General features: G+C 33.5%; 1 protein-coding gene across 2 annotated transcripts in view; it reads right to left on the reverse strand.

Moving 5' to 3' along the window:
- Positions 1 to 1,287: 1,287 nt before the first annotated feature.
- LOC145683298 (chymotrypsin-like elastase family member 3B) overlaps positions 1,288 to 14,709 on the reverse strand; it is a 368,302-nt gene continuing 354,880 nt past the window's right edge. For both annotated transcript variants that reach the window (XM_081754658.1, XM_081754657.1), the window contains exon 8: positions 1,288 to 1,586. In XM_081754658.1, coding sequence (XP_081610784.1) covers positions 1,383 to 1,586 — 204 coding nt within the window. In that variant the 3' untranslated portion in view covers positions 1,288 to 1,382. The remainder of the gene's footprint in view (positions 1,587 to 14,709) is intronic.

Here is a 14,709-nt window from a genome sequence, read left to right on the forward strand (position 1 = left end):
TGAAGAGATTTATTCAATAGTTAACCTCACAATCATTCCAATTTTCTTTGTGTTACTGAATGTTCAAAGTGCTAAGAATTTTGAATAGCAATAAGAATTTAAATCAAAAGAAACTACTTCGTTTATGTAATGCAGAAGGTACTAATGGCAAGTGTCATACCATACTAGTAAGTTGCTAGAAAGCATTGTAGAAGTCATATTAATAATTTTATTAATGTCTATTCATTGCACCTACATATAAGTCAACATTCCAAATAAAATATTTTTCTCCTCGTTAATACTGTATCAACAAGTAGATGTAGCGAGAAACTTTCTAAAACTCTTATGACTTTCAACAACCTGATAAACTGTATTCGTTTACGGTTTCCTCACAAACACCACTTCACCACCACCTTCTTTCTAACGCCTTCTCTCTCTCTCTTTCTTTCTGTGTATATATGTGTACCCAGTTTTGCATTTGAAGTCAATACAAAGTTTCGCAAGTATATATCAATTATTATTTTAATATCAAATAATTGATATCAAGTTACTAATTTATTTACTTTAGAATTCTACAAATATTTCATATCACATTTCTAAGGCCTGAATATTATCTTTATTGGTTCATAAGTTTTAATATTTATAGACTAATTAAATATGTACCGTGTTATGCAAAAGTGAACTAAGCGCCGACTTTTGAAAATCCACGTAAATGCGACGATTGGTTCCTGATAAACACTAGAACGTTTTGCACAATCGAAAAGAGAGGAAAACCAACAACTTTTCAAAAAAAAAGAAACATAATTTCACTTTTGATTATGGCTACATTAATGCTGGACATCAACCTCTATACGTAATTTTCTTAAAAGTATGAAAGTGGCGCTTAGTTCGTTTTCGCAGGACACGGTACATAAATTCTGTTATAACAAAGGTTACCGATAGTTATCTCAATTAGAAGAAGAATTATAAAACAAAGACACCTTAAAAGTTATTCTCTCTTCCAATTCATTAGCTTGCTGTAATTTGTGGTGCCTAAAAGTGATCATACACAATACAGTGTAATTTCCAATAGTATTCATTAAATGCATTCAACTCAAACGGGTATGAATTTAGTTTTAAACGCAGTTTTCACGAAGTAAATGTCAAAAAGGAGAGTTACTATTACATAGGTCTTACATTTTCAAATGGTCCTAGGTTCGAGGTATGTTTAAAGTCAAGAAATAAGAACTCACTTCAACTATGTACAATCAAAATTTTCAAATTGCAAATTTTATTAAAATTCAACTCTTTTGTAGAATAAAAGTGACAGTATTCCGTACAAAATCTCGAGTATTTTTTATTAATGCATGCTACTTTGTTTCAAGTTATTTCAGTTAATATAAAATGATTATTATCCAATAGAGTTAAATGTATCTTATATTACCACTCTCATCAGGGATCTCATCATCTGAGTTTGATAAAATGATATCATATACCCAGTCCAATACTGATCCTATGTGAACATAAGAAGCCATCATTAAAGGCGTATCGATCAGAATGGCTGCAAATGCTACACCCGTTACCTTACCATTTACTGCAGGACAAATTAAGGGTCCTCCTGAATCTCCCTGAAAGCAGATAAATAACATGATTTTATTACAGAACGCATTAGTAATCATTACATTGAAAATTGCTATGAATCCTTATACTGTAGATTCCATTGACATATTAGTACGACAGGGATTGGTATATCATGAAAGCGCGCAATATGTATCTGTTATTTTATAACGACTTGAACTCTAGAAATCGTACTTTGCTCTCTTATCGACAATTTTTTTAAAAAATACTGTTTTCCATATATTATCTTTCAAGAAGTCATAAATTCGATTCATATTAATGTCTGTTCAGCAAGTTAAAAACAGTAGAGAAACATGACATTTTTATTTATTACCAGAAATATTTTAATAAATTAGTATGAGGTTCCAGGAGAAAAAAATATCATACTATTAAACTAGTAAAATTTATGACTAAGATCATATGTAACTAAAGACATAAACCTTAATGTTTGTATTGCATGTAAAATCAAATCAATTACGTTTGTACGTATAGTTTACACCAATAACAACGGAGTACGTAAATCCTATCATAAATGTTGAATAATCCTAACCCTTGAAGTGTTGCATGTAACGTTATACTAGTAGACTCTCGAAATAGGTAGTACTTATAATTAATTTAGGAAAGGACTGCCGTTTTTCATTTTGGCAAGTAATATAGAGTGAATATATATTAATTACAATTGACTACGAATGTATTTGCTACAAGAATTAATTATTATTTATTGATTTTCGAAAAACGTTAACAGATAAATATTTACTCTAGGCTATTAACATTGATTCCTGCGGTACTAGTACATTAATCTGCCTATCAAAGAAATGACTTCAGTATGAATAATAACTAAGTTTAAGTAATTAAATAACACAAGCACGAAGTATTTTACATATCTCTCTCACATATGATACTAATTTAACATCGTATTTATCTGATATTTGAGATTAGGCGTAGTCGATCAGTACATAATTCACATTTTTTCTAGAATCGGGCTCAAATTTATCTACGAAACTAAGTTTCACCAAGGATTCACATCGGATAGGTAGGTGCAAATAAGTGCAAATAAATAAGTAAATGAAAATATAACGTATTTTACGCCAATAAGACTGGAAGAAACAAAAAAAAAACTTTTAGGGTAAAACAAAAAGGAATTTGGAAAAACAAAGGTACAGTATATTGTAAAGTAATAATTACGTTTTGGAAATAAGATATTTTTATGATTCCTTGATTTTAGCTGTTAAGAATCATAAGGATTATCACCAAAATTGTGAAAAATGGGAATAGAGCCACTACAGTCGTAAACAAGATTGCACTGTTTCGGTTACCACTATACCATTCGCAAGTAACTCTGCACTCTCCTCATCTTTGTGTATCTTTGATGTATGCTAGGTACACGATGGATACTAAGTACAAAATAAGAAATTGTGCAGTAATGCATTACGAAGCTCACTTTAAACATTGCTCATTTCTAAAAGATTTGAAGCACAATTCTTGTAGCGTTTCCTAATCTATAATTTGAACAACAGCATTGACAATATTGTACTAAATATGTGTTTCAGACGAATATAAATATAACTTTGTTATTAAAAATTACAATATGTTGTATTTTATTCTGGTATACATTCAACTTCTCAACGATTGCCAAGATTAAGTAAGGGTAATACGTAAAACCATCACTGATTCTTTCCGAGGAAAATAATGCTTGAAATTGTGGTGGTTATTTGAAGTAGGATTGAAGATCAATACTAGGAAAATTGGTAGCAAGATCTTCAAGTCAACTAGTTATCTCAGGCATACTTGCTAGATAGTGTTGTCAAATTGAAAGTTAAAATCTTCGCAATGCACTGGAAATTAAAGAGAAATATTACTCCATATAAAAATATATAAGTGTATGCAACAAATTAAGAAATGATATATTCAATATTGTATAGCATAAAGAGCAGATTACTAAAGAAAGAAGAAAAAGAAGCAAAAATCCACACTCTATGAGCTAAGAGAGCCATATTGGTTGAATTATAAATGACTTGATATTTAATGTGAATATCAGCAGCACAAGTGTTTTTAGTCTTTCCGATCTTTCACAAATTGCGTACATTAAAAATCATTAAAATTCGTTGAAATTTAGGTTCATTTGAAAAACTGTCATTATAAACTTCAAAAATAAATAACCTATACTCAGTACAGTTCAAAAACTTCATTTTCTACGTATTGTTGGTTAACTACCTCAGTGTTTCTACTTTGCGTCTCTAATCCTGTGATATTAATCTTGATATTAATCCTGACTTTATCCTTTCATATTCGCCATGGTGTTCCTAATTGTTACTCTGAGAAAAATCCAGTTGAAGCTTCGAAAGAGTTCCTATTTTATTCTATCCTTGTTACATCACTTGATGACTAGAACCTCTTAGACTTGAGATCTTAAAAATGTCTGGTAAATTGTATAAATTATACAGTGCCTCGTTACAAAGTTTCCGCCATTCCACATTACCGATGACCTTGGATGAGACAATTCGTCTCAGGATTTTATTCTCAAATGCATAGCATTTAGTCTCTGTTCTTACCTCAGAGTAATGTTTCGCAACTATAGACAGCAACGTCCATGATTATCGTTTTATATATTTTGAGCTTCAGATTTCTTGACATAATACGCAACAAAGTTATATTTTGAACCGAATAATAGTTCTGAACTGAATAATTACATGTCTTCAGTCGACATTTAATTCCTTCAAGATATGGATTTTCTGTATTTATTATTGACTAGTTATATGGAAATATTATTTGGCGAAACTAGTATTTGACATTTTGATGCATCCATAATATGTGACATTCCGATCCAGGGAAATTATCAAATCTAGAACAGCAACAAGAAATAAGTTTGCCAATCATTGCCTCCATTTTCAGGCCTTGAATTCTTTCTGATCCCAACATCTTTTTCTTTCTGGACAGAAGATCGTTCTTCTAATACTGAATATGCTTTTGCTTTGGAATTGGAATTGAAACATTTGAAAAAATTAACGTTGCGGGAATTTGAAGCCGAGCCTCTCGAATATAAGTACAATGCTTTAACCACTTACATACCTAATCACTTAATTCGCCATCGAAACAATTAGTTAGTTCAGATCATTTCATGTTAGACCATAGAGGCATTTCATCTGTGAGTGTCACAATGACTTACTCAAGATTTTCTTCTTTGACTCAAAAAGTAGTTATGTAGACTTTCTCAATGAAGAAAATATGACGAATCGTTTTTCAAGTTGAGCCTGCCTCATGGTTTTGAGGGTGGGCCCTGTTTACATTAACATTCTTCTTCATCTTAAATTCTAATTTGCAACTATGGAAACACTCAGATGTTATTTTCACATTCTTTGAATTGTATCAACACTTGTAGATATAGAAAGGTCACTGTTTATCTTCAGTAACAACTAGCCTATTTTCTTATCTTTGTGTAAGAAATTTATGACATAGTGGTGAAGCAGGAAACTCAGGAACTCAGGTTCGAATTCTTTCTTAGCAATTATTGTTTACTTTATTCGATGGCATTGCTTACGTAATTGGTACTGTAATGCTCTTCTTCTTCTTCTTCTTCTTCTTCTTCTTCTTATTATTATTATTATTATTATTATTATTATTATTATTATTATTTTATCAATGAGGATTATGAGCATTATATTATGAACATTATATCAATAGATATAGTCCAATACCTGCATTCATTTTCACAGTTAATAGTAAATGGATATATTCACCACATATTGCAATATATTGGACTAGATTACCAAGATATATCACCATATATAGGGCTTCCAGCATTATTCCTCTCCAAGTTGATTACAAAAGATGCTACCTTTTACATATTTTCTCGAAGAAATTCGGTATGTTTTTGAGTGTTCTGCATACTATTTCCGTTTTATAGATAATATAGACACCAGGCTTAGAAAAAGTGTAAAGTCATAATCTGACAGTTCTGTTATCGGGTTGTCGGTCATTAGACATTTGGTCTGTGTTTTACAAGATCTATTTCTCAGCACAAAAATACATTTCAATCAATTATACTGTATATTGACTATCTTGGTTAAAAGCTTGTACAATCTTTCAGCAAGCTGCAGAGTTTTTCTTTCATAGTAGTACTTTCCTTTATCCGCGTAGAACAGAAAATGGTGTTGATTTATAGCCACATCGAAATTGAATATTATACCACACAAGAACTGTTGAAGAGAGCGAAACAAGAGGAAATGTCGGTTTAGTTGGGAGTGTGTGGTAATTGTATCTTATCGTAGCTCTAAAAACTTTTGAAGAACACACGACTACTTTAAGTTTAACAAATTCCTGCAATTTCTGGAGTATGACATCGTTCAACTTGTGCAGTTACCGACGGTACTCTCCGGTATCAATTGTATTTTTCATAATTAGAAACTAAAAAAGCAAGATTCATTTGAATCTCACAGCACTTAGAGCAAGATCTTTCTCTAATGATTGAATTCTTTCGAGTTCGTGGCACGTGACTTCTTTGGAACCACCTACGTATGCGCGCCACATTGTTGTTCTATCGGTAAAACAATTAAATGCACGTTTTTCACGAAGAGTATAATCTACCCCTTGCATCCATCAGTGGTATGAAAATAAAATACTATACATTACCGATATTATTTCGCCAACAAATTCCAATTTTGTCAGCTGAAACAACATTTTAGGTCACCGTTTCTTTTTCTGGATTATACGAAAAATATAGAGGGAACGCAAAAACAGCGAAACAAGGACAATATTCGACGTGAAGTAATTTGCCTCTCTCGCCATATTCATTCGAACTATTACTCCCATTTTAAATAGCGTTTTGATGATAGATAACAACGTAAGCTCACGTGCATTGGGTTCTCAGATCGATTCCCGCTAAAGCCATGTGTTTTAATTTCTTTACTACAATAAATGATTTAACTATCCAGTTGTACAAATAAAGCAAATTCTGTAAACACACACACACACACACACACACACATATGTCACTTCTGTAGGCACAATAGCCCGAAGAAATATCGTACTTTGCAGTCCAAACCGTGAACAATGAGTTAGTTAGTAAGGTTTTCCGATCAATTTTATAAACAATGTCCAGTACATTAATGCCGGAAGAGGTGTACATTGGCGATCAACATACCGAGAATGGCGAGTTACTAGTAGTTCACGATCACATTTTCGCTAGGTTGCGTTATCGCTTCGGTTAGATCACCTTCAAATGTAAGTTTGTAGGCAATAAACAAATGCAATTAAAAAAATGGGAATTATTTTGGTTGATAGCTTACAGCAGGGTTAAAAACTGTACGATAGCAGGGAAGTTTTATATGTTCAAGGAACACTACTTTATATTACATATTTCAAAGTGTGTCTGAAAAATATGTTTATTATTATTATTATTATTATTATTATTATTATTATTATTATTATTATTATTATTATTATTATTATTATTATTATTATTATTATTATTACTGATAATACTAGAATTAGTATTATTGAAACTAAAGAGGAAGAAAAGAAAGAGACATATATTCGAATCTATTAATAAGAACAGAAGAGATGTATGTCACATGTTTCTTCGGTATACACTAGGAGGTAATGACATTATTACGTTTATGGATTTACAGACAGAATTATCATTTCATGACAAAAATAAATGGAACTAAACATAGTTATCTGGTAATAGTAATTAATTTAATTTCGAACTTATTGAAGGTAGAAATGTGAGTTGGCATCTTAAACAGAATCATTATTGTGACTAGAGTTGTATGTTCGATAACTATTTGAAATATGTGTTAATTTTTAATACTTTATCAACTCTGTGTGAAGCGTTGAAGCAATTAATTATTATTGACGAAATAACGAGTAAAATCCTAAAACTTAGCCGTCATATAAATTCTGACGTAACACACACACGGATCAAACTAACGAGACCAGAGTATTGCGTATGTCTCTCGAAAGAACTAATTCTTTTTCCGTTTACTGGATATCGGATAGAAAGTTAGCCTGAAGTTCTTGCAGTCAACGGATCGAGTCCCACGCCTACTGATCAATTGTTAAACCTTGAGCATAAGTAGAAAAGACAAGAAAGAGATCTTTTGTGTAACAATGTTAATAAGTCATTGTTACTGACCATCATGCCTTGTCTGGTTTGGGTCGAATTAAATCCTGGAATAATAGGATATCTAACTAGTAGTTGAAATGCAAGATTGAATTATGAGGAATGATTCGTATCAAGCTCCAAGAATAACCCCAGCAACACCTCAAGTAGGTTATTTCCTACACACAAGCATCAACTATTGAAAGTAAACACATTTCCAGTTTTGTAATAAGAAATTATGAATATCACACCGGAAATTTTAGCCCTACTTCAACGTGAATGTCCCGATTACATTAACTTCATAAATGGTTAGAGCGACATTCTAGATGAAGCTGAATTTGAATTTGATAGATCATATAAAGCTTTTTTTTATATTGAATAAATTTTTTTTTGTTAGTTGGGGATTAACACCAACCCGATCAATGGAAAATTTCCGTGCAACCCCTCGTTATACAAAACATAATAATAGCATACCATACGGACATTCATCATGCAGCTGTTTTACGACCGTTGCCAATGAGCTTAAAAGCGTTTCACTCGAAAGGTTTGAGAACATCTGTTAACAATTTCAATCGTGTTTTCACGGAGTAGAAAACTGACCACCACGCGACATCCAAACTAATGAGTACTATTTCTGTGAAAGCAACATGAGATGCCATTGGTATAGGTTTCTTAGGAACTTTTCCCACGGGAAAATACATAAAAACATCTTTAATGATCATGGACCATTACACATGGTACTCCACATTATTTGCATTGAGTACCGCACAGCATTGTCAATAACCAGAGCTGTAGTTAAATGTTTCTAAGAGTTATTTTTTCCTATGCCAGGATTAGACCTCGTTATTATTAACGATACTGTCAATGTATTACAATTGAAACGATTTGTAAAGGCTATAGTATCGGAAGAGTGTGTCGACCCGCAGCTGAAGGAAACCAAGCCGGGCCTCCTCGGTAGTCATCAAAAGAAACTCCTGCAGGATAGGAACCTGGAATATACGATCGCTGTTGCAGTGTGGAAAACAGGAAATTCTAAAGAAAGAATGAAACGCAGGAAGATAGATATCTTAGGAATCAGCGAAGTTAGGTGGCCTGATGGAGGATACATGTGGAGCGGGAACTTCAGGGTGATATACTGAGGAGTTGCAAACGGTACGTCAGCAGTCGGTTTTGGCTTTAATAAGAAGATAGGACAGAAAGCATTAGGCAGCTGGGCATAGCATTAAAAGATCCTAATGTTGAAGATAACAATCGATCCGAGGAATATGACAATAGTCCAAATATATATGCCTATATCAAGCTACAGAGATGAGGATGTAGAAGAAACCTATGAAAACATAGAAGTATTGAAAGGTCAAGACCAGGACAATTTAACAATCATGGGTTATATCATAGGACGCAGTAGTAGGCGAAAGCAGGAAAGAAAATCTTGCTGAGAATTTCGGCCTAGGAGAAAGCAATGGCCCACGATTAGTTGAGTCCTGCAAAGGCCATAATCTGACTGTAACGAACAATCTCTTGAACAACCATTAAGAAGAAGATACCCATGGACTAGACCAACAGACAAAGAAAGATACCAAATATACTATATTTTGGTCTGGCAATTCTTTAGAAATCAAGTGAAGAAAAGTAAGAGTTACCCGGGAGCAGACGTTGACACAGACCATAATTTAGTGTTGATAAAGAGCGAACCCCGACTAAAGAGGGAAAGAGTGGTAGCACCAAACAAAAGATGGAACACAATGAAGCTAAGAAAAGATGAAAACATGAAAAGAGAGTTTGCAAATGCAACAGGCAAAGAAATGTCTAAGGTACCTTTAACAGGTGATTACATCGACTCGAAAGAGTTGCAAACAGGAATTACAAAAGCTACTGACTACACAATACGAAGGAAAACGAGAACCCAATATAAATTTTGGAAAAAGCAGAAATATTGGAAATAATGAGGCAAAATAACAGTTCGAGATAAACAACGATTAGCAATACAGAACCTTTAGAAATCACATGAACAAAAAAGTAAAGAAGGCCGGAGAAAATTGGATAAACAACTTGAGCAAATAAATTGAGGAAAATATAGTCAAAGACAGTATAGAAACATCATATAGAACAGTTCGGTGAGAAAAAGAAACGCATACAAATTATAATAGACAAGGACGGGACAAAGGTAATAGAACAGGAGCAGATAACAAGAAGATGGAAGGAAACATTGAAGAAATCTACAAAGGAGACTGATTGAACGAACAAGACATAGAGAATGAAGAATACGTTGATGCAAATGAGTTAGAACCATCAATTTTTGATTGCGAAGTTGAGAATGCTTTGGAGAAAATGGAACATGGGGAAGCCTCAGGAATAGATCAAATACCAACCAAAGTTATTACAAATCTCGGAATAGCATCAAAGATAAACTATTTAATCTTATTAGTGAAATGTATATATCGGAAAAATACTAATACACTACGAAAAAAGCATATTGGTGCCTATGCCTAAGAGAAAAGGCGCACTGAAATTCGAAGAACACAGAACGTTAAGTTTGCTTACCTATGCATCAAAAATACTGTGCAAAATTATCGGACAACGAATAGAAGGGAAATCAAAAATGCTTTCGGAAGACCAGTTTGGATTAACGAGGAAAAGGGGAACAACTGAAACAATACTGAGTATACGGTTGATATGGAACAGAACATCAGAATAAAGAAACCAATTTTATAGCATTTGTAGATATAGAGAAAGCTTTTGAAAACGTAGATTGGAATACAATATTCAGAGCGTTGAAGAATCTCAATGTAGATTATCGAGACAGAACAATAATATAAAAACTTTATAGGAACCAGACACCCGATACAGGAAGAGATCAGAAAGAAGCAGGAATTAGTAAATAAGTGAGGCAAGGATGTGAATTTTCACCTCTTCTCTTTAGCATCTATACAAGAGAAGCAATGAAAGAATTCTCTGCTAAAAACAAGAAAGGTGTAAAAGTAAATGGACAGATCTTCAGCGTAATAAGGTTTCCTGATTTCATAATATTGATAGCGATGAACGAAAAGGTTTTGCTAGAAGCACTTTCAAACTTGAACATGAAATTGGAAAGAAGCGTGGAAAATTAAGATAAATAAGAAGAAAACCAAAGTGATAAAGTGAACAAGGGCAAGACGGGAACAGGCAAACGTATGACTAGATGGAGAGAATATCAAAGACGTTAAGACGTTCCCCTAATTGGAATTCAAATATCCTCGGACGAAAGAAGTGAGAAACATGTAAGTTCCAGAATAGCGCAGATTTATTGAGACCCCGGAACGGATCTTTTCGCTTTACGGATCAGAGACGTGGACATTGAGAAAAGCTGAAATGTCCCAGGTAGAAGCATTTGAAATATGGTGCTGGCGCAGAACACAGTACATATCAAAGAAAGAGAGGAAAAGCAACTAACACATACTTAAGGAAGCTAATGAAGGACGACAGATTATGAAGGTAATATTAAAAGAACACACAGCGTTCTTTGCCATCTTAACTGGACTCGGATTGGGCCACATTCTGACAGAGGAAAAAGCAGAAGGAAAACTAGAAAGCGGAAGACAAAAGATAGAATATCTAGATGCAATTACAGAGAAGAGATCTTATGAAAGTATAAAACAGCTTTTTCAAGGGAGATAAAACTTGAAATTTTCATGTGGCCCATCACCCCATGGTTGAAGTGAACAAGAAAAAGAAGAAACAAAAAAATGATTGAAAGCTTTTGTAATGATATATGTTGGGCAGTCAATATTCCAGAATTAGGAAATTGAAGTGATATCTAATAATAATATTATTTCGTAATTACAGTGCAATTTCGAAACAATATAATATTTTTTAGTTAACCCTAGAAAGGTAAACTACGTAAATTTTTAGTGTACGAGCTGGAAACACTGATGTGGCGTAGCAGGAACTGTGTGTAGAGATACAAACCTCTAGATATGCTATCGCGGGTTAGTTGGCTTGAAGTTCCGATGTTAATTACTTCGGTAGGTGTTATGTTGTCTTTGCCAGATGATTGAGTGTAGAACCTTATACGTAAATTTGACGTATGTTTACCTTTTAACGTAAAATCTTACACGTAAGTTCAGCGTGTGTTTACCTTTAGCGTTAGTTTTTTGCACGCATTTTTTACGTATGTTTACCATCAATGGATCATTGTCATTCGTAAATATTTAATTATTACTACAAAAATGGACCAGTGTGGTGCAATAAATAGCGAGGAAGTTATTTTTACGGATATTAGAGGAACCTCAGATTCAGAAATGCAGGAAGTTAACGCTGAATTTGATGTGAGATCAGAAGAAGAAGCAGATGACTCCGACAAAGATCCAGATTACTACCCCAGTGAAAATGATATTGAACAATATTTTGTGTTAGCAGTTTGAACTGTTGAATGCGAAACCTCAAATTCAACCAAAGAAGCGGAAAGTTTCCACATGTCGTATAAACGAAAATAGCAGTTTCGCCACGCATTCAAGAAAAGAATCTGGATAAAATTAGACAGAGAGCAGTATATTTTAGAGATGAGAAGGCAAATGAACTTCCAGTTGACGAAAGACAAGTGAAAGTTAGTGGTGTTATTGAATTGCTAGGAAAGAATTGTCCCTGGAACACAAATCCAATGACAGATTCAAGTGGAAAGATCCCAAGAAGGAACACTGCTATAACTGCAATAAGCCAGTATGTGGTGAACATCAGATCAAAATGTCTTATAACTGTGTGTGATTTGTGAACCAATCAAACTTATAATGTAAAATAACTATTCAATATGAATTCAATATTTCCTAGTAGCAAAAATAATCAGTGATATATCTATACTTTCTCAGAAGTTTGTTCTTAAGTGTTAATAATGTTTATTTTGCTTTTTTTTCCATGTACTTCTAAAAGATTTAGGATAATAGCAGCGCCGGAACTTAGATTTTTCCTGTGGGGGGACAAACATTAATATGTGTATTTGGGCCCCTAGATAAAGTTGTTTTTATAATTCTTGTTCTCCCTCCCTTTCCACTTTCTCTTACTTTTTATGGGCCCCGGAGTCTGTGGGCCCTCCCACACGACAAGTTCTGCGCGGCCGTTACTTACGCCCCTGGGCCCGTTCCATACATGACAAATTAATTAAGGGGACAATATTGATAAATCTCTAAGCCATACGAATAAATATTATTTCTAGAGCCCCTAATAGTAAATATTTGTTTACTGAAATGAGCTCACGACTCATTTTTGTTTGATTTGCCTTTTGTGTGCTTTTTTGTTTATGTAATGTAGCGAACCTGTTTGATGCTTCATTTATAATTTCATGTTCGTACCGTGTATGAGGTTAGAAAATTTTGTCTTAAAATGGGGACTCTCAAACGGCGGGGAGCTTCCCTAGATTGCAGTTGTCACCCCTGCCCCCACAAATTACGGCCCTGGATAATAGTTGCGCTATAATACTATCTAAACAATAAAACTTCAATTTTGGAACCTTGAGCAAAGCAACAATAATAGTTTCTATATGAATCGTATATTTATAGATCATTACTTAGTACTACCTTTAATGGGTTAATAGTGAAGTTTGCCTTTCTAGGGTTAATATACTTTTTGTTTATCTAGATTTCTATTCATGTATAATATTTTCTCTTTCTGTGAATTCAAAGAACCTTTCTTTCTATGCAATTCCTATAATCAAATGTGTTAGTATATTATCATGTTGTTTCTGGAAACAATTATAACCTTCTTTATTGTATAACAATATAAGTAAATAAATTCAACTTCTCATAAGTAAGAAATCTTCATGCTTCCTAACTAACTGATAACTTCTCTCCATTTTTAAACAAAAGTACAGATGAGTTTGTTTTGAGTTGCGTTTCCTTAACATTTTGGGGCGCTGATTACGAATATATACTTTCTTCCCCATTACGTCACGTTTTCCTGGAAATTTATTATCTTATACTTACAAGGTACATTATAATAGAGATCTTAAAAACTCTCTTTCTTTACCTCTTCTTCGCAAGTAATTCCTCCCTTTCCACATTCTTCATAATGCTTTGTTTCTAGTTTTGAAATCGTACATGTATTTACAGCTGTCGAAGTTAAACTGTGATAATCTACATTATCCAATATCTGTCTATGCTTACTAACTGAGAAAACAAGACTATGTATATATTAACTAGCTACCCGGTTGGACGATGTGGGTGGGGTTTGTCCGCTAAACCATTTTGTAAAGTTTAAGAGTAACTACAGAACGGTATAGCTGTTTCGCAATTGGTACAGGTTAAGTACACTTGTCCAACCTCCTATTTGCGATAGTATCTGTGAGATTTTTACTTTTCCAACTTTACTTTACAAAGTTGAATTCATCACTGTTCATAGAGGCGACGGGGTGAATAAGAGTAAATAGTATAGTAGGTTTGATAGAGTAAAAGTATCCCGTACGAGGGCATGAGGAATTCTAATGTTTATGAGTGTTTAGTTCCTTTATTTCTAAAAAAAATATAGTGTTTTAAATCAGTTGATGCCTCAAGATCTCGCAAAGTTTGCGGACTTGGACCGACAGGGCAGTTACGTTCACTTGCCATTAAAAATTTATTTAATTGTTTTTTTTTATTTTGGCTACCCCACTGTCGTTAGCAGGAGCTTACGGGTTACTTTATTTCTTCTTATTTCGCAAAATAATAATAATAATAATAGATAGTTCACAAAGGCGTTCTTTAAAAACACGCGTGAACTAAAGAAAATTTGGACAAATAAAATTACTGAAGTCACTACCGTAGCCACTCTTCTACCAAAGAAGAAAAAAACTCAATTTTCAAATTCAATATGTTCACAGGAATACACAAAGACGATATAAAAATCACATCGTACGGATTACTGCTTCAATTCTACTTCATAATGCCCGCAGTGTTATCACATGACATTCTTCGGCACATTACAGTATTAGATAACTGGTTTCAGGTAAGTCATAACTTGCTTCATTTTCCGTAGATTTAGTGCGTAGCTAACAGTACTTAGTTCTAGTAGCGTTTTTTACAAATAGTTTA

This window comes from Thermobia domestica, chromosome 4 (assembly GCF_964235325.1).
Source record: "Thermobia domestica chromosome 4, izTheDome1.hap1.1, whole genome shotgun sequence".
Classification (NCBI taxonomy): domain Eukaryota; kingdom Metazoa; phylum Arthropoda; class Insecta; order Zygentoma; family Lepismatidae; genus Thermobia; species Thermobia domestica.